Raw genomic sequence first — 19,234 nt, 5'->3', positions numbered from 1 at the left:
GTTCTTTGCAGTACGGCTGCAGAGTTATTAAGTTTCTAGACTTGTTTTTAAAGCCTTTTTTTCCTCGTTTCACAAATCATGTTTCCACTCGTGTTTAAAGACGAATTAAACACGTTTGAGTTCACGCTGCTCCTTATCTACCTTAATGTCCAAAGCACATGTTTTGCGAAGCGACGGCTCTGGAGGTTGAGGGCGTCGCATCGTTACATGCCTGTTGCCTCGACTCCTCTCTCCTCGTGTCTCGAGAGGCGAGGAAAGGAATCGAGGAGGCACAAAATCCAAACAAAAAGAGACGAACGTGAGTTGCTGTAAGACACACAAACGGTGTTAATAAATGGACGTCATCATCGAGGCGTCACCCGTTGGTTTGTGGACGGGTGATTTTCCCGTCGCCATGTTGTTGTTGTTGTTGTTTTCCACAACCGATGAACAGGAAGTGACCATATTTGGACTGTGGGGGAGTGACTTAGAGACGCTGTATACGTCTCTGGTAAGAGACCTGTCAATCACCTTGTAGCCCCGCCCCCTAAAGCGTGGCCGGTCAGGTCGGAGTGATGAATGAGTGAAGTTTGCTTCTCCAGCAGGATTCCATATTGAAGCACTTGTTCTCTCCTCTTGTGGATCTGATCGTGGTTTCTGATGTGCTCTGTGTTACAGCGGTGCAGGGAACCATACCCACTATCACAGGTAACATGTGGGTTCACCCCCAACACACACACACACACACACACACACACACTTGCATGATAATAATATATGAAATAATATAAATACATTATTCATTAATGTATTGCACGTTAATCATTATTGTTTTTTATTTGATACTCTTTTTTCTTTGCACATAAGACGGACACACACACACACACACATACACATTTTGATGGATATCCGTTCGTCACTCTTCAGTCTAAATCTGCTACTAAGTTTGTTTTTGTCTCCGTCTCATTTTATATCATTTCTTTAAAGGTTTCTGTGTTCATGTACTAACATTTGCCAGATGTTATCAATAACTTGTGTAAAATCGTCTCCTCGAGATGCTCCAAAGCTTAACCTTCTCTCTTTTCAGTGATTCCCTCTGGTGAGATAGTGGAGGGCGATAAAGTGACTCTGACCTGTCACAGGGATCGTCCGCAAGGATCTGTCTACACCTGGTATAAGATGTTGGAAGGTTCCACCAGTGATCAAGATGCTATATATTCCGGTCGTGGACCTAAGCTCGTCTTCGAATCCATCAAGGCGTCTCAATATGGAGTCTTTTACTGTAAAGCTGAGGTACCTGGAAAGCCTATCAAGAAGAAATCTGACTTCCTCTTTATTAATGTGAAATGTGAGTGAAACAGTTTATTAAAATATAACAAACATCTTAAATTTGTCCAGTCTTTGCAGGAGAAGACTTCACTGATCATAACTACTTTCTTCAGCTCTACTTGCTTCACATTCAGTCAGATTAAAACCGTCACATCCATTTGTCATCTTTGACGACAGAAATACTAATATACACACAGCTATTCACAGTTTATTATTCAAATACCATGCAGGGCTCTCAAGTGTCACGCATTGAGCGTGACTGTCACTTATGTTGGTCTTAACCTTTATAGCCTCATGCCCTCCCAAAACCTGCTGCACCCATTATGAGACAATGAAATGATAAAAAAGGTCAAGTGACAGTTCCGACAGGATTTCCGGAACCACAACGTTGATTAACTTAATTTAAATTACTAAAATACAGTAAAAACTTGTGGAAAGAGATCTATCAAAACCGAAAAAATATCGTTAATGTTTATGTAATTGCATAAAACCCGTAACCTCAAAAAACTTTGCTGTCACTTTTTCGAGCAAAAGTAATTTTCACGTTTCTGTTAATAACTACACTCCAGAAAGTTGGATTTCAATAATAAACACATTTATTTTATTGTGCAAGTTTGTACGAATCTATCAAGCTCAGAAGCATAGTGAATGTGTATTAGTACCTAAAAAGTCACAGTTTTGTTTTCAAATGCCTTTACTCTGGTAGAATGCAAACTGGGGTAATTTCATTTCCTCATTTTTTTTTTCGTTTTTTCAAACGCGTCACACGTCTTAAGGATTTCTGCAGACTTTGAAAACAGGCTTCAACCAATCAGAACAGGTTTATGCATAAAGCTTCTAACTATTCCATTTTTGAACCGAACAACACAGTTTTTTGACCAAAATCGTTAGTAACAGGCAAAGGCTTTGTTTTTTTGTGAATTCTTGCAGATTCCGGTTCTTTATCTTTCCAAAGAGGTGTGTGTTTAGGTCTTTCACCGTGGAGTTGAAAACACTTGGAACGGTTCGAGAACGCATTGTCGCAAAATCTTTTTTTTTTGGTCATGCTAGTTGAGTAAAAATTATTATTTAAAAAAAAAAATCTTTTCACAATTTTTTTGTAAAAACATGATATAAAACAAGTATTAGAACTCATTTGGGGTTCATATCACTACTTAAACACATACCTGCTAAATTCTCGAAGCTCATGCCCCCTGCGGGTCACTTTGGGGCTCAAAAGGTTTAAATCACGCTCTCCCGCCACACAGCGTATGTCTCACCCTGAAAAAAAAACTCCAGGCTATTTAATGTGCCGCAGCGTGCACACATGACCTGGTCGTGCTGCCCTCACCACAGAGGAATCAAACACATCTCCTTCAAATCCCCTGGAGTTCTGCCGTGAGGTGCCACTTATCAGACAATCAGAAAAACATCTTCTAGAATAATCTCTGTTAACTTCTCTCCTCCAGATCCACCAAAGCTTACATCTGTGTCAGTGAGACCCTCTGGTGATGTTGATGAGGGCACTTTTGTGAATATGACCTGTACCAGTGTTGCTAACCCAGCAGCTAGCTACACCTGGTACAAGGGGAGCGATAAGAAACCTGCCAGTAAAGGACCTCATTTCATCTTCAGCTCCGTCCATTCCTCTGACTCTGGACAGTATTACTGTAAAGCTGAGAACCATCTGGGGGCGATGAGGTCACCTACATCCATCTTTCTTTATGTGAAACGTGAGTGAAACATCTTATTGAACAAAAATAAGAAAATTGATTTTGTCTGCCGTAGACGTTGTGGGGCCGTTTTAGTCGGCATTAGCATCACTGCTGTCACTCATTTGGCGACGTCATTATAGTCTAGTGTGTAAGATCTGACGACATCCCGTGTGCGAAGCGCGTTCAATTATTTTTCTATTTCCCTCTCTGGGTTAAAGTAGAAACACCTCGTAAGAAACGTCCTCATGTGTGGACATAAACGGCTCATTTTAAGCCAATGAAAACACAACGGTTCCTATTTTCAGGTGATTATACACCCAACCCAGTGAATTTTCTAACCTTTGTGTTCTTTCTTGATTCCCTACATTTCCTGGAGCTTGCGACAAAAAACAAACAAACGTCCATCTGCATCCTTCTGTACTTTATTAGTGTAGGAGGAGAAACTACCCGTGATGGCAACAGTGAGGCCAGAGCCTTTTCTGCCAGAGTATCCTGCAGACTGCTGACGGATATTTATTCTGCTGAAAATGTTTTCTCCTCCAGATGCTCCAAGGATTCCCTCTGTGTCAGAGATTCCCTCTGAGATAGTGGAGGGCAGTTCAGTGAATTTGACCTGTGGCACTGAAGCTTTCCCACCAGCTAGCTACAACTGGTTCAAGAAGAATGAAAACAAACCGGTCAGTGAAGGAACTCAGCTCTACTTCAGCTCCATCCAGTCCTCTAACTCTGGAGAGTATCGCTGTATAGCCAAGAACCAGCTGGGGATGAGGGGAACTGAATTCATCTTTATTGATGTGAAATGTGAGTGAAACAGTTTATTAAAATGTAACAAACATCTTAAATGTATCCGGTCTTTGCAGGAGAAGACTTCACTGATCATAACTACTTTCTTCAGCTCTACTTGCTTCACATTCAGTCAGATTCAAACCGTCACATCCATTTGTCATCTTTGACGACAGAAATACTGATATACTCACAGCTATTCACAGTTTATTATTCAAATACCACGCATGGCTCTCAAGTGTCACGCATTGAGCGTGACTATCACTCATGGTGGTCTTAAGCCACGCCCTCCCGCCACACATCGTATTTCTCACCCTGAAAAAAAAACTCCAGGCTATTTAATGTGCAGCAGCGCGCAGACATGACCTGGACGTGCTGCCCTCACCACAGAGGAATCAAGCACGTCTCCTCCAAATCCCCTGGAGTTCTGCCGTGAGGTGCCACTCATCAGCCAATCAGAAAAACATATCTTCTAGAATAATCTCTGGTAACTTGTCTCCTCCAGATCCGCCAAAGATTCCCTCTGTGTCAGTGAGTCTCTCTGGTGAGATAGTGGAGGGCAGTTCAGTGACTCTGACCTGTAGCGGTGATGCTAACCCAGCAGCTAACTACACCTGGTACAAGAAGAACGAAAACAAACCTGAAAGTGAAGGACCTCAGCTCATCTTCAGCTCCATCCAGTCCTCTAACTCTGGAGAGTATCACTGTGAAGCTGAGAACAATCTGGGGAGGAAGAGGTCGACTTCATCCATCTCTATTGATGTAAAATGTGAGTGAAACATCTTTTTGGACAAAAATAAAGAAAATTGATTTTGTCTGCCGTAGACGTTGTGGGGCCGTTTTAGTCGGCATTGGCATCACTGCTGTCGCTCATTTGGCGACGTCATTATAGTCTAGTGTGTAAGATCTGACGACATCCCGTGTGCGAAGTGCATTCAATTATTTTTCTATTTCCCTCTCTGGGTTAAAGTAGAAACACCTCTTAAGAAACGTCCTCATGTGTGGACATAAACGGCTCATTTTAAGCCAATGAAAACACAACGGTTCCTATTTTCAGGTGATTATACACGCAAAAAAACAAACTCATGAATAGTACATTCCATCTACATGTGACACGCTCTACCTTTTTTTAAATGAATGAAATTGATTATACACAGATAAACCCCTTGAAATGTATCCACTCAATTTCAAGGAAGTCCCAAACGAACGCAGAGAAAACAAGTAAAAGACCAGAAAAGTACACAACACAATGTTATATACAACAATAGTGACAACCCAATGAATAACAAAGGGATATGTATTATTATGTCTTTGTAAGAATAGACAGTGAAACAATGATCAATCTCTAAACAGACAGAACATGATGGCATTATGTGTGAGGAGTTGTTTGAAAGCAAAGTGTCATTTACTTCTTATTTTCTAACCTCTGTGTTCTTTCTTGATTCCCTATATTTCCTGGAGCTTGCGACAAAAAACAAACAAACGTCCATCTGCATCCAGCTGTACTTTATTAGTGTAGGAGGAGAAACTACCTGTGATGGCAACAGTGAGGCCAGAGCCTTTTCTGTCAGAGTATCCTGCAGACTGCTGACGGATATTTATTCTGCTGAAAATGTTTTCTCCTCCAGATGCTCCAAGGATTCCCTCTGTGTCAGTGAGTCCCTCTGGTGAGATAGTGGAGGGCAGTTCAGTGACTCTGACCTGTAGCAGTGATGCTAACCCAGCAGCTAGCCACACCTGGTACAAGAAGAACGAAAACAAACCTCTCAGTGAAGGACCTCAGCTCGTCTTCAGCTCCATCCAGTCCTCTAACTCTGGAGAGTATGTCTGTGAAGCTAAGAACCACGTGGGGACGAAGAGATCTGAATTCAGCTCTATTGATGTGAAATGTGAGTGAAACACTTTATTAAAATATAACAAACATATTCAATGTGTCCGGTCTTTGCAGAAGAAGACTTCACTGATCATAACTACTTTCTTCAGCTCTAGTTGCTTCACATTCAGTCAGATTCAAACCGTCACATCCATTTGTCATCTTTGACGACAGAAATACTGATATACTCACAGCTATTCACAGTTTATTATTCAAATACCATGCAGGGCTCTCAAGTGTCACGCATTGAGCGTGACTGTCACTCATGTTGGTCTTAAGCCACGCCCTCCCGCCACACATCGTAGTTTCACGCTGAAAAAAAACTCCAGGCTATTTAATGTGCAGCAGCGCGCAGACATGACCTGGACGTGCTGCCCTCACCACAGAGGAATCAAGCACGTCTCCTCCAAATCCCCTGGAGTTCTGCCGTGAGGTGCCACTCATCAGCCAATCAGAAAAACATATCTTCCAAAATAATCTTTGTTAACTTGTCTCCTCCAGACGCTCCAAGGCTTCCCTCTGTGTCAGTGAGTCTCTCTGGTGAGATAGTGGAGGGCAGTTCAGTGACTCTGACCTGTAGCAGTGATGCTAACCCAGCAGCTAACTACACCTGGTACAAGAAGAACGAAAACAAACCTCTCAGTGAAGGACCTCGGTTCATCTTTAGCTCCATCCAGTCCTCTAACTCTGGAGAGTATGTCTGTGAAGCTGAGAACCATCTGGGGAGGAAGAGGTCGACTTCATCCATCTCTATTGATGTAAAATGTGAGTGAAACATCTTATTGGACAAAAATAAAGAAAATTGATTTTGTCTGCCGTAGACGTTGTGGGGCCGTTTTAGTCGGCATTGGCATCACTGCTGTCGCTCATTTGGCGACGTCATTATAGTCTAGTGTGTAAGATCTGACGACATCCCGTGTGCGAAGCGCATTCAATTATTTTTCTATTTCCCTCTCTGGGTTAAAGTAGAAACACCTCTTAAGAAACGTCCTCATGTGTGGACATAAACGGCTCATTTTAAGCCAATGAAAACACAACGGTTCCTATTTTCAGGTGATTATACACGCAAAAGAACAAACTCATGAATAGTACATTCCATCTAAATGCGACACGCTCTACCTTTTTTAAATGAATGAAATTGATTATACACAGATAAACCCCTTGAGATGTATCCTCTCAATTTCAAGGAAGTCCCAAACGAACGCAGAGAAAACAAGTAAAAGACCAGAAAAGTACACAACACAATGTTATATACAACAATAGTGACAACCCAATGAATAACAAAGGGATATGTATTATTATGTCTTTGTAAGAATAGACAGTGAAACAATGATCAATCTCAAAACAGACAGAACATGATGGCATTACGTGTGAGGAGTTGTTTGAAAGCAAAGTGTCATTTACTTCTTATTTTCTAACCTCTGTGTTCTTTCTTGATTCCCTATATTTCCTGGAGCTTGCGACAAAAAACAAACAAACGTCCATCTGCATCCAGCTGTACTTTATTAGTGTAGGAGGAGAAACTACCTGTGATGGCAACAGTGAGGCCAGAGCCATTTCTGTCAGAGTATCCTGCAGACCGCTGACGGATATTTATTCTGCTGAAAATGTTTTCTCCTCCAGACGCTCCAAGGATTCCCTCTGTGTCAGTGAGTCCCTCTGGTGAGATAGTGGAGGGCAGTTCAGTGACTCTGACCTGTAGCAGTGATGCTAACCCAGCAGCTAACTACACCTGGTACAAGAAGAAGGAAAACAAACCTCTCAGTGAAGGACCTCAGCTCGTCTTCAGCTCCATCCAGTCCTCTAAATCTGGAGAGTATGTCTGTGAAGCTAAGAACCACGTGGGGAAGAAGAGATCTGAATTCAGCTCTATTGATGTGAAATGTGAGTGAAACAGTTTATTAAATGTAACAAACATCTTCAATGTGTCAGGTCTTTGCAGGAGAAGACTTCACTGATCATAACTACTTTCTTCAGCTCTACTTGCTTCACATTCAGTCTGATTCAAACCGTCACATCCATTTGTCATCTTTGACGACAGAAATACTTATATACTCACAGCTATTCACAGTTTATTAAGTGTGGCTTCAGCCGCATGAGGTCATAGACCCCATGCTGTAAGCATACTTCATGTTCTCCTAGGGGCTTTTTACGGCTTTTTCTTCTTGTAGCCTAAAACTTTGAACCACTACTCCAAGCGCAGCGTTGCCAGCACATGCATCAAAACACATCAAAACGTGCGGCTTGCACGGGAATAGTTAGCTATGACTTTTGTAAGTGATTCGCCTGGCCGTTTTCCCGAAAATCGCAAAAGTGGCAAGAAATTGTCCCATTGACTTTGAATGGGGTTTCGCAGCGAAAAGAGCAACAAAAAAAAAACACTCATCTTTATGCCCATAGAGACTCGCCATAATAGGAGGTAGAGAAATGAATTAAAGTTTAAAACGTCGACAAAAGGCTTGAGTCCTTTTGCCTAATCGGACATTTTTTGATAGCTAGCACAGTGTTCATGTAATTATTGTTTTGGTTTTATGTTTTTTTTCCCACCTTTTCTCTCTTTAACATTGGTGTGTATTGGGCCTCTCAGAGTGCGTGATGTCATACTTAGAGTGCAGAGTGACGTTAGATCTTGTGAATTTTTTTTTTTTAATTTCCCGTTAACTCCGTACTGTATACTCTTTGGGCATAATTTATAGCTCAAAACGTTGGAAATCTTGACTTCTGTCGTAAACTGCGGTCGATAGGAATCCAACACATTCAGACGTCTTGAAAATCGGACTGAATGTGAGAGCAAGTCCACCTCGCTCTGCCATCCGCCGCCATGTTAAATCTCCCTCCAAAGCCACGTCTCCCCTGAAGCTCGTACCTGATTTGTAAATCGTCCGTACAGACACATGTTTTATCGTACAGACTCGCCAGTCACAGTATCTGTTTATCAGGTCTTCCTAACGCTCCATATGCGATATCGAAGCAATAGTGGCTTTTAAAGTACCATTTTTTTAAAAATAGTTTGAAAGGAGTTCCACAGCATTTAGGTCTATTAAGCTCAGCGTAAGGAAGTCCCTTTGAAGTCATCACTACAGCAACCTTTGATCTAGCGACCCACAGGTGTTCTCATTCGGGCAGTTTAACAGACACACAGACACTTACACACGCACACACAACACAAATGACTTCTGTCTCTCTGTCTGTCTTCTTGTCTGACTACTGCTGCTCACATTTTGACTATTATTACTACTACTGCCAATCATACAACTACCACTACTAATACCTCTCTCTCTCTCTCTCTCTCTCTCTCTCTCTCTCACTCTCTCTCCCCCCTACCAAAATAAAAGCCCCGTGAATTAACTGTATCTTAACATGAAGCTCAAATGAGGATTTTTTAATTAAATAATTAATGCTCCTACTTAAGTCCACAGTCCAGTCTGCCTCTAATCAGTCTGCTGGCTCTCACTTGGTCACCGTGACGACGAGCACACAGGTGCTTCATATCAGCCAATCAGTTTAACACACAAACCAACTCAAGTGTTTTGGAAGAGAGACGGGCGTCATAAACAAAAGCTATATATTGCGTCGTCTTACGGCAGTAGTAGCCACACTTTCAAAATTTCTTGCGAAATTTTCTAGTTATTCAAATACCATGCAGTGCTCTCAAGTGTCACGCATTAACCGTGACTGTCACTCATGTTGGTCTTAAGTCACGCCCTCCTAACAGACATTGATGTGTCTCTCTTGATGTGAAATGTGAGTGAAACATCTTATTGGACAAAAATAAAGAAAATTGATTTTGTCTGCCATAGACGTTGTGGGGCCGTTTTAGTCGGCATTGGCATCACTGCTGTCGCTCATTTGGCGACATCATTATAGTCTAGTGTGTAAGATCTGACGACATCCCGTGTGCGAAGCGCGTTCAATTATTTTTCTATTTCCCTCTCTGGGTTAAAGTAGAAACACCTCTTAAGAAACGTCCTCATGTGTGGACATAACGGCTCATTTTAAGCCAATGAAAACACAACGATTCCTATTTTCAGGTGATTATACATGCAAAAAAAACAATCTCATGAATAGTATATTCTATCTAAATGCGACACGATCTACCTTTTTTTTAAATGAATGACATTGATTATACACAGATACACCCCTTGAGATGTATCCTCTCATTTTCAAGGAAGTCCCAAACGAACGCAGAGAAAACAAGTAAAAGACCAGAAGAGTAAACAACACAATGTTATATACAACAATAGTGACAACCCAATGAATAACAAAGGGATATGTATTATTATGTCTTTGTAAGAATAGACAGTGAAACAATGATCAATCTCTAAACAGACAGAACATGATGGCATTACGTGTGAGTTGTTTGAAAGCAAAGTGTCATTTACTTCTAATTTTCTAACCTTTGTGTTCTTTCTTGATTCCCTACATTTCCTGGAGCTTGCGACAAAAAACAAACAAACGTCCATCTGCATCCAGCTGTACTTTATTAGTGTAGGAGGAGAAACTACCCGTGATGGCAACAGTGAGGCCAGAGCCTTTTCTGCCAGAGTATCCTGCAGACTGCTGACGGATATTTATTCTGCTGAAAATGTTTTCTCCTCCAGACGCTCCAAGGCTTCCCTCTGTGTCAGTGAATCCCTCTGGTGAGATAGTGGAGGGCAGTTCAGTGACTCTGACCTGTAGCAGTGATGCTAACCCAGCAGCTAGCTACACCTGGTACAAGAAGAACGAAAACAAACCTCTCAGTGAAGGACCTCAGCTCGTCTTCAGATCCATCCAGTCCACTAACTCTGGAGAGTATGTCTGTGAAGCTAAGAACCACGTGGGGACGAAGAGATCTGAATTCAGCTCTATTGATGTGAAATGTGAGTGAAACAGTTTATTAAAATCTAACAAACATCTTAAATGTGTCCGGTCTTTGCAGGAGAAGACTCCACTGATCATAACTACTTTCTTCAGCTCTACTTGCTTTACATTCAGTCAGATTCAAACCGTCACATCCATTTGTCATCTTTGACGACAGAAATACTGATATACTCACAGCGTTTCAGAGTTTATTATTTAAATACTACGCAGAGCTCTCAAGTGTCATGCATTGAGCGTGACTATCACTCATGTTCTCCTCCGCGAATCGCCGCCTTAACGTGGTGGAGGAGTTTGAGTGGCTCAGTGATCCTGGGAGCTATGTTGTCTGGGGCGTCAGCCCCTGGTAGGGTCTCCCAAGGCAAACAGGTCTCAGGGGAGAGCCCAGACTAATAGCGATTTAAAAAAAAAAACGTGATGAGAGCAGCACTAGGAGTTTAGTCACCTCGCCCGGACAAGGGAAAACTCACGAGCCCCCGGCTGGGCGCTACTATGTTAGAGTTTTTTCAGTGAGCGAGAAGGTCGCCTCCCTGCGCCTCCGGGTTGCGGTGAGTAAGGCTCTGACTGTTGTTTGTGCTTATGCACCGAACAGCAGCTCGGAGTATCCGGCCTTCTTGGAGTCGGTTGGAGGGGTCCTGGAGAGGGCGCCTCCTGCCGACTCTATAGTTCTCCTGGGAGACTTCAACGGTCACGTGGGTAATGACAGTGAGACTTGGCGGGGGGGTGATTGGGAGGAACGGCTTGCCCGATCTGAACCCGAACGGTGTTCTGTTGTTGGACTTCTGTGCAAGCCACGGTTTGGCCATCACAAACACCGTGTTCGAGCATAAGGTGGTTCATAAGTGTACTTGGTACCAGAACACCTTAGGCCAAAGATCAATGATCGACTTTGTAATCGTACCATCTGACCTGCGGCCGTATGTCTTGGACACTCGGGTGAAGAGAGGAGCAGAGCTGTCAACTGATCACCACCTGGTGGTGAGTTGGATCAGATGGCGGGGGAGACGGCAGGAAAGACCTGGCAAGCCCAAACGTGTTGTGAGGGTGAACTGGGAACATTTGGCTGAGAATCCTGTCCGGAAGGTCTTCAACTCCCACCTCCGGAAGAACTTTTCATGCATCCTGGGGGAGGTTGGGGACATGGAATCCGAGTAAACCTTGTTCAAAGGCTCCATTGTGGAAGCACCCGCCAGGAGTTGTGGTCGGAAGGTCGTCGGTGCCTGTCGCGGCGGTAACCCGAGAACCCGGTGGTGGACACCGGGGGAGAGGGAAGCCGTCAAGCTGAAGAAGGAGGCTTTTCGGGCCTGGTTGGCCCAGGGGTCTCCTGAAGCAGTGGTGGGTACCGGCAGGCCAACAGGGCTGCAGCTGCGGCGGTTGCGGATGATAAAACTAGGGCATGGGAAGAGTTCGGGGAGGCCATAGAGAAGGACTTTCGGTTGGCCTCAAAGAGGTTCTGGCAAACCATCCGGCGGATCAGAAAGGGAAAGCAGGGCCTACCCCAAGCTGCTGAGTGGGGGAGGGGAACTGCTGACTCGGACTGGGGACATCGTCGGACGGTGGAAGGATCACTTTGAGGAACTCCTAAAAGTTCCTCAAAGTGGTTCTCTGCCGAAAACCGGTGGATTGCTTCCTGCAGGTGGGGACAACATGCCTGCCCCAAGCGATGGATGGATGGATGTCACTCATATTTGGCTTCAATCACGCCCTCCCACCACACATTATATTTCTAACGCTGAAAAAAAAAACTCCAGGCTATTTAATGTGCAGCAGCGCGCAGACATGACCTGGTCGCGGTGCCCTCACCACAGAGGACTCAAGCACGTCTCCTCCAAATCCCCTGGAGTTCTGCCGTGAGGTGCCACTCATCAGCCATTCAGAAAAACATATCTTCTAGAATAATCTCTGTTAACTCGTCTCCTCCAGATCCTCCAAGGCTTCCCTCTGTGTCAGTGAGTCCCTCTGGTGAGATAGTGGAGGGCAGTTCAGTGACTCTGACCTGTAGCAGTGATGCTAACCCAGCAGCTAGCTACACCTGGTACAAGAAGAACGAAAAGAAACATGTCAGTGAAGGACCTCAGTTCATCTTTAGCTCCATCCAGTCCTCTAACTCTGGAGAGTATGTCTGTGAAGCTAAGAACCATCTGGGGAGGAAGAGGTCGACTTCATCCATCTCTATTGACGTGAAATGTGAGTGAAACATCTTATTGGACAAAAATAAAGAAAATTGATTTTGTCTGCCGTAGACGTTGTGGGGCCGTTTTAGTCGGCATTGGCATCACTGCTGTCGCTCATTTGGCGACGTCATTATAGTCTAGTGTGTAAGATCTGACGACATCCCGTGTGCGAAGCACATTCAATTATTTTTCTATTTCCCTCTCTGGGTTAAAGTAGAAACACCTCTTAAGAAACGTCCTCATGTGTGGACATAAACGGCTCATTTTAAGCCAATGAAAACACAACGATTCCTATTTTCAGGTGATTATACACGCAAAAAAACAATCTCATGAATAGTACATTCCATCTAAATGCGACACGCTCTACCTTTTTTTAAATGAATGACATTGATTATACACAGATAAACCCCTTGATATGTATCCTCTCATTTTCAAGGAAGTCCCAAACGAACGCAGAGAAAACAAGTAAAAGACCAGAAAAGTACACAACACAATGTTATATACAACAATAGTGACAACCCAATGAATAACAAAGGGATATGTATTATTATGTCTTTGTAAGAATAGACAGTGAAACAATGATCAATCTCTAAACAGACAGAACATGATGGCATTACGTGTGAGGAGTTGTTTGAAAGCAAAGTGTCATTTACTTCTTATTTTCTAACCTCTGTGTTCTTTCTTGATTCCCTATATTTCCTGGAGCTTGCGACAAAAAACAAACAAACGTCCATCTGCATCCAGCTGTACTTTATTAGTGTAGGAGGAGAAACTACCTGTGATGGCAACAGTGAGGCCAGAGCCTTTTCTGCCAGAGTATCCTGCAGACTGCTGACGGATATTTATTCTGCTGAAAATGTTTTCTCCTCCAGATGCTCCAAGGCTTCCCTCTGTGTCAGTGAGTCCCTCTGGTAAGATAGTGGAGGGCAGTTCAGTGACTCTGACCTGTCGCAGTGATGCTAACCCAGCAGCTAACTACACCTGGAACAAGAAGAACGAAAACAAACCTCTCAATAAAGGACCTCGGCTCGTCTTCAGCTCCATCCAGTCCTCTAACTCTGGAGAGTATGTCTGTGAAGCTAAGAACCATCTGGGGATGAAGGGATCTGAATTCAGCTCTATTGATGTGAAATGTGAGTGAAACACTTTATTAAAATATAACAAACATCTTAAATGTGTCCGGTCTTTGCAGGAGAAGACTCCACTGATCATAACTACTTTCTTCAGCTCTACTTGCTTCACATTCAGTCAGATTCAATTCGTCACATCCATTGTCATCTTTGACGACAGAAATACTGATATACTCACAGCTATTCAGAGTTTATTATTCAAATACCATGCAGGGCTCTCAAGTGTCACGCATTGAGCGTGACTGTCACTCATGTTGGTCTTAAGCCACGCCCTCCCGCCACACATCGTATTTCTCACGCTGAAAAGAAAACTCCAGGCTATTTAATGTGCTGCAGAGCGCAGACATGACCTGGACCTGCTGCCCTCACCACAGAGGAATCAAGCACGTCTCCTCCAAATCCCCTGGAGTTCTGCCGTGAGGTGCCACTCATCAGCCAATCAGAAAAAAGAAATGGGCTACACGAAAAATATATATGGCATATATGTCGCTCTTGCCTGTCTTCAAAACTTGAGAGCCCTGACCACGTGTTCTCCTTCATTAAAACAAACTTAAACTAGAATAATCTCTGTTAACTTGTCTCCTCCAGATGCTCCAAGGCTTCCCTCTGTGTCAGTGAGTCCCTCTGGTGAGATAGTGGAGGGCAGTTCAGTGACTCTGACCTGTAGCAGTGATGCTAACCCAGCAGCTAGCTACACCTGGTACAAGGAGAAAAAACCACTGCCTCAAGGACCAAAAGGTGTTTATGGTTTCACCTCCATCAGCTCTGAAGACAGAAGGAACTACTACTGCAAGTCTGAAAATCCACATGGAAGCATTGACTCTACATCTCTATTTTTAAATGTCCAGTGTGAGTACAAAACATTAGCTCTTCTCTTGGGCCAAACTCTGCACATCAGTGTTAATCTGTTAATACGTATTTCTCCTCCAGACGCTCCAAAGATTCCCTCTGTGTCAGTGAGTCCCTCTCGTAAGATAGTGGAGGGCAATTCAGTGACTCTGACCTGTAGCGGTGATGCTAACCCAGCAGCTAGCTACACCTGGTACAAGAAGAACGAAAACAAACCTCTCAGTAAAGGACCTCAGCTCATCTTCAGCTCCATCCAGCCCTCTGACTCTGGCGAGTATGTCTGTGAAGCTGAGAACAAGCTGGGGACGAAGAGATCTAAATTCATCAATATTGATGTGAAATGTGAGTGAAAGTTTATTAAAATCTAAGAAACATCTTAAATGTGTCCGGTCTTTGCAGGAGAAGACTTCACTGATCATAACTACTTTCTTCAGCTCTAGTTGCTTCACATTCAGTCACATTCGAACCGTCACGTCCATTTGTCATCTTTGACGACAGAAATACTGATATACACACAGCTATTCACAGTTTATTATTCAAATACCACGCACGGCTCTCAAGTGTCACGCATTGAGCGTGACTGTCACTCATGTTGGTCTTAAGCCACGCCCTCCCGCCACACATCGTATTTTCACGCTGAAAAAAACTCCAGGCTATTTAATGTGCTGCAGTGCGCAGACATGACCTGGTCACGCTGCCCTCACCACAGAGGAATCAAGCACGTCTCCTCCAAATCCCCTGGAGTTCTGCCGTGAGGTGCCACTCATCAGCCAATCAGAAAAAATAAATGGGCTACACGAAAAATATATATGGCATATATGTCGCTCTTGCCTGCCTTCAAAACTTGAGAGCCCTGACCACGTGTTCTCCTTCATTAAAACAAACTTAAACTAGAATAATCTCTGTTAACTTGTCTCCTCCAGATGCTCCAAGGCTTCCCTCTGTGTCAGTCAGTCCCTCTGGTGAGATAGTGGAGGGCAGTTCAGTGACTCTGACCTGTAGCAGTGATGCTAACCCAGCAGCTCGCTACACCTGGTACAAGGGGAACCAACCAGTGCTTCAAGGACCAAAAGGTGTTTATGGTTTCACCCCCATCAGCTCTGAGGACAGAGGGAACTACTACTGCAATTCTAAGAATCCACATGGAAGCATTGACTCTACATCTCTATTTTTAAATGTCCAGTGTGAGTACAAAACATTAGCTCTTCTCTTGGGCCAAACTCTGCACATCAGTGTTAATCGATTTATACGTATTTCTCCTCCAGACGCTCCAAAGATTCCCTCTGTGTCAGTGAGTCCTTTTAGGATAGCTGATGGCAGTACAGTGAATCTGACCTGTAGCAGTGATGCTAACCCAGCAGCTAACTACAGCTGGTACAAGGAGAATGAAGACTCACCAAAAGCATCAGGACACCTCTTCACCATCATTGACTTCAGAAATAAACACACTGGGAATTATTACTGTGAAGCCCAGAACACCAGAGGACGCAGTAACTCCACCTTGTATCACATCACTATGTCAGGTCAGTCATTCTCATCAGGACCCGTCACTTACACGTTATCTTAACAATCCTGTTCAACCAGCAACACACAGCAAACGCTCACTTGGAATCAACAGTAGCACGATGTCAGCTACGTTGTTTTAAACATGAAAATCCATTTAACAACTATTTTATTTCTTTAATGCGACCTTTAACTCAACTGCTTCACACTTTCCTTTGAGGTCACAGATGGATAAAGAAGTATATCATCTGCATAGAGAAGATCTTGAGGTCCTAAAGATTCTGTCACATCGTATTGTTCTTCTGTTATGGGGCAACAAAAGCAAGCAAAAGTAGATTCTATTTAGAATGCTTCTGCATCAATATAATTGTATTTCTAATGATCAGTTTCTATTGGAAACAAACAACCTGTCATCCCATAATCATTGTCCTGCTTCATCACTGTTTCCCAGGTTCACTGACAGAAATAATTCTTTGGTCAGCTGTTGGATTAGCCATTGCTGTTTTCCTGGCTCTCATGTTCCTCGATATCTTCCTATTGATCAGGTGAGTTCAGCTTCACTGTGATTATGTGCAGACATCTTGCATCTGATATTTGCTCAGTTGTTGAGTAACTTTACTTGATCATTAGTTTGTTACTTCATCATTTCTTCTGTCCAAAAGAAAGAGGTTATCCGACGAAAACAACCAGCCTGCAGAGACACCAAACAACAACACTCAGGTGAGGAAGAAGAGCTCACAAGAGAGAGGTGTCACAAAGAGTTCACTCTCACCTGTACGTTCTTTGCCCTTCTCAATTTAAACACTAGATGTGGCTGCCATTTTGAACCTCTGCGCTACATTTATTATAAAAACATTTACTTCAGTTCATCAGGTAAAGACAGCAGAGATAGAAGATATAAAGCGAGTGGCAAAAATGTAAAAAAACATATTGAAAATCAGTACCTTTTCACTGAAGTCAACGAGAAGTGTGTTTGCCTAAATGAATTTGTTGCCCAGACGAAAGACTATAACATGAGAAGACACTATTCAACTAAACATCAATCCCACATTTCGTACACTGGTACATGTTGTTTTCCGGTCTAGAAACACTGACTTCCTTGCATTGCGACTCCTAAGTTATATGTTTCTGTCTACGACCACCAATCTAAGAAATTTGGCCCTTTTTAGTGTGTTAATGAAGGGGAACTTCATTCACCTCTGCTGGTGACCAGGAGGGATTACACCCACGAAAACAGAAGTTACCTCAAACCCGTGGTTCACTTTTTGACTTTGAAACTGAGGTTTGTTGCCACAACATGAGAATTTGGAATAAATAGTGAATCTGGGAGTTTGTAGCGCCTGACGAAGTAATTTTAAAACAAGCCCCTCCCCTTAAATCCTGAAGATGTTTTACTAGTTGCTCATATGTATTCAATGCCAAAAAAAGAGATGTACTTATCCAATAGGTACTTAACCCTAGAACACTAATGTGTGTCTTTGTGCATCTCCAAGCAGCTCATAGACGTTATTGAAGGTAGGCATGTCTTATTAAAGGTGGGCGTGTCTTAATGAAGGTAGGCGTGTCTTATGGCAGGTGGTCGTGTCTTGTTGAAGGTCGGCCTGTCTTATTGAAGGTGGGCGTGTCTTGTTGAAGGTAGGCCTGTCTTATTCAAGGTGGGCGTGTCTTATTGAAGGTGGAAGTGTCTTAATGAAGGTGGGCGTGTCTTAATGAAGGTAGGAGTGTCTCTCTAATCCAATCCCTGTTCTTTTCCCCCCGACATTAGTGATAGAGGGTGAAAACATTTCGATGTCTTTTAACATTGAAGGAGACTTTTCCTTCACAGGACAAGACTCACATGTCCCAGCAACATATGGACCAAAGAACAAGTTCCATTATTTATATTTTTATTCATGTTTTAGTGGCGATCTCTTTATTTTCCACCCAATTTTGAGTCTTACTGTGATACCTGTTTGTGGTTTTATGAGAAGTTCTATAGATTAATGCCAGCGTGAACTTCTCTGAAAACCAGGAAAATCATCTGTACTGCATGATCGGGCAAGCTCTGCCCCAGAGACCCAACGAGGAAGCGGAGGTTGTGCACACCCGTCAACTGTAATAGCGCCACTGCTGCCAACGAGTAAGTCGGTTACAATCTTTCTTTACCCCACAAAGTTTATTCCCACAGTTTTAATGCTGTGTAAACCTATTCTTGAGTCTACTGTCTTTCTTCACAGGTAAAAGCGTCCAGAAGCTGTGGATGATTCACCTGCACTGTGCAATTCAGTCATCAAACCACCAAGAGGATGAACAGGTCACAGATCTGTGGTCCGCTACTCTACAGTTGTTTTAGCAGGTTCAATACACATGCATGAATATCAGGTTTGACAAACCGTATTAATCATCTTTAAGTCTCCCAGCAGAGTACTAGTATCAGTCAGCCAATGGGTGGTCAGCTTGTAATATATAAATAGGCTACCAGGAAAGAATTAGCTTCAACATGTTACTAATGAATAATATTTTACCAGCATCTTATAAAGTGCATTTGTCTATAAACAGCACGTCTTTACCACTTTCTGCACTGCTGTTAGTTGAATTTGCTGTTTTTGTTTTCAAATATATCCAATATTCCTCTGTTATATTAATAAAGGTGCATCACAAGTTTGTGTATCGTCTAAGTTCTTGTCTCTAAACGTAAAGCTGCTTAATTGGACTTTTCAATATCCATACATCCATCCATTTTCTGCCACTTATCCGGGGTCGGGTCGCGGTGGCAGCACACCCAGCAGACCGACCCAGGCTTCCCTCTCACCCGCAACATTTTCCAGCTCGTTCTGGGGGACCTTGAGACGTTCCCAGGCCAGCCGGGAGCTATAATCCCTCCAGCGTGTCCTGGGTCTTCCCCGGGGCCTCTTCCCAGTTGGACGTGCCTGGAAAACCTCTAATGGGAGGCGTCCAGGAGGCATCCGGATTAGATGCCTCCTGATGTCCGAGCTCCTTACCCTATCTCTAAGGCTGAGCCCGGCCACTCTACGGAGGAAGCTCATTTCGGCCGCTTGTATCCGCGACCTCGTTCTTTCG

The 19,234-nt window shown here is 43.4% G+C and overlaps 1 protein-coding gene across 7 annotated transcripts in view; it reads left to right on the top strand.

The window, feature by feature from the left end:
* Positions 1-18,800, top strand: part of LOC137798663 (basement membrane-specific heparan sulfate proteoglycan core protein-like) — a 44,268-nt gene extending 25,468 nt beyond the window's left edge. For 5 of the 7 annotated variants that reach the window (XM_068595557.1, XM_068595556.1, XM_068595558.1 and 2 more), the window contains 18 exons: positions 658-687; positions 1,067-1,327; positions 2,757-3,020; positions 3,546-3,803; positions 4,291-4,554; positions 5,414-5,674; positions 6,160-6,423; positions 7,282-7,542; positions 10,260-10,520; positions 12,442-12,705; positions 13,565-13,825; positions 14,411-14,671; positions 14,753-15,013; positions 15,595-15,855; positions 15,937-16,194; positions 16,626-16,719; positions 16,837-16,894; positions 17,344-18,106. In XM_068595557.1, the coding sequence (XP_068451658.1) occupies positions 658-687; positions 1,067-1,327; positions 2,757-3,020; positions 3,546-3,803; positions 4,291-4,554; positions 5,414-5,674; positions 6,160-6,423; positions 7,282-7,542; positions 10,260-10,520; positions 12,442-12,705; positions 13,565-13,825; positions 14,411-14,671; positions 14,753-15,013; positions 15,595-15,855; positions 15,937-16,194; positions 16,626-16,719; positions 16,837-16,894; positions 17,344-17,475 (3,974 nt within the window). In that variant the 3' untranslated portion in view covers positions 17,476-18,106. Of the gene's footprint in view, positions 1-657; positions 688-1,066; positions 1,328-2,756; positions 3,021-3,545; positions 3,804-4,290; positions 4,555-5,413; positions 5,675-6,159; positions 6,424-7,281; positions 7,543-10,259; positions 10,521-12,441; positions 12,706-13,564; positions 13,826-14,410; positions 14,672-14,752; positions 15,014-15,594; positions 15,856-15,936; positions 16,195-16,625; positions 16,720-16,836; positions 16,895-17,343; positions 18,107-18,144; positions 18,294-18,390 lie in introns of those variants that run through there. The other 2 variants (XR_011079382.1, XM_068595560.1) reach the window with 2 other exon arrangements.
* The last annotated feature ends 434 nt before the right edge of the window (positions 18,801-19,234 follow it).

This window comes from Clinocottus analis, unplaced genomic scaffold (assembly GCF_023055335.1).
Source record: "Clinocottus analis isolate CAN_PGR_092001 unplaced genomic scaffold, fCliAna1.0.p SCAF_31, whole genome shotgun sequence".
NCBI classification, from domain to species: domain Eukaryota; kingdom Metazoa; phylum Chordata; class Actinopteri; order Perciformes; family Cottidae; genus Clinocottus; species Clinocottus analis.
The sequence above is the reverse complement of the archived record's forward strand: the minus strand, read 5'-3'. Positions and strand labels throughout refer to the sequence as shown.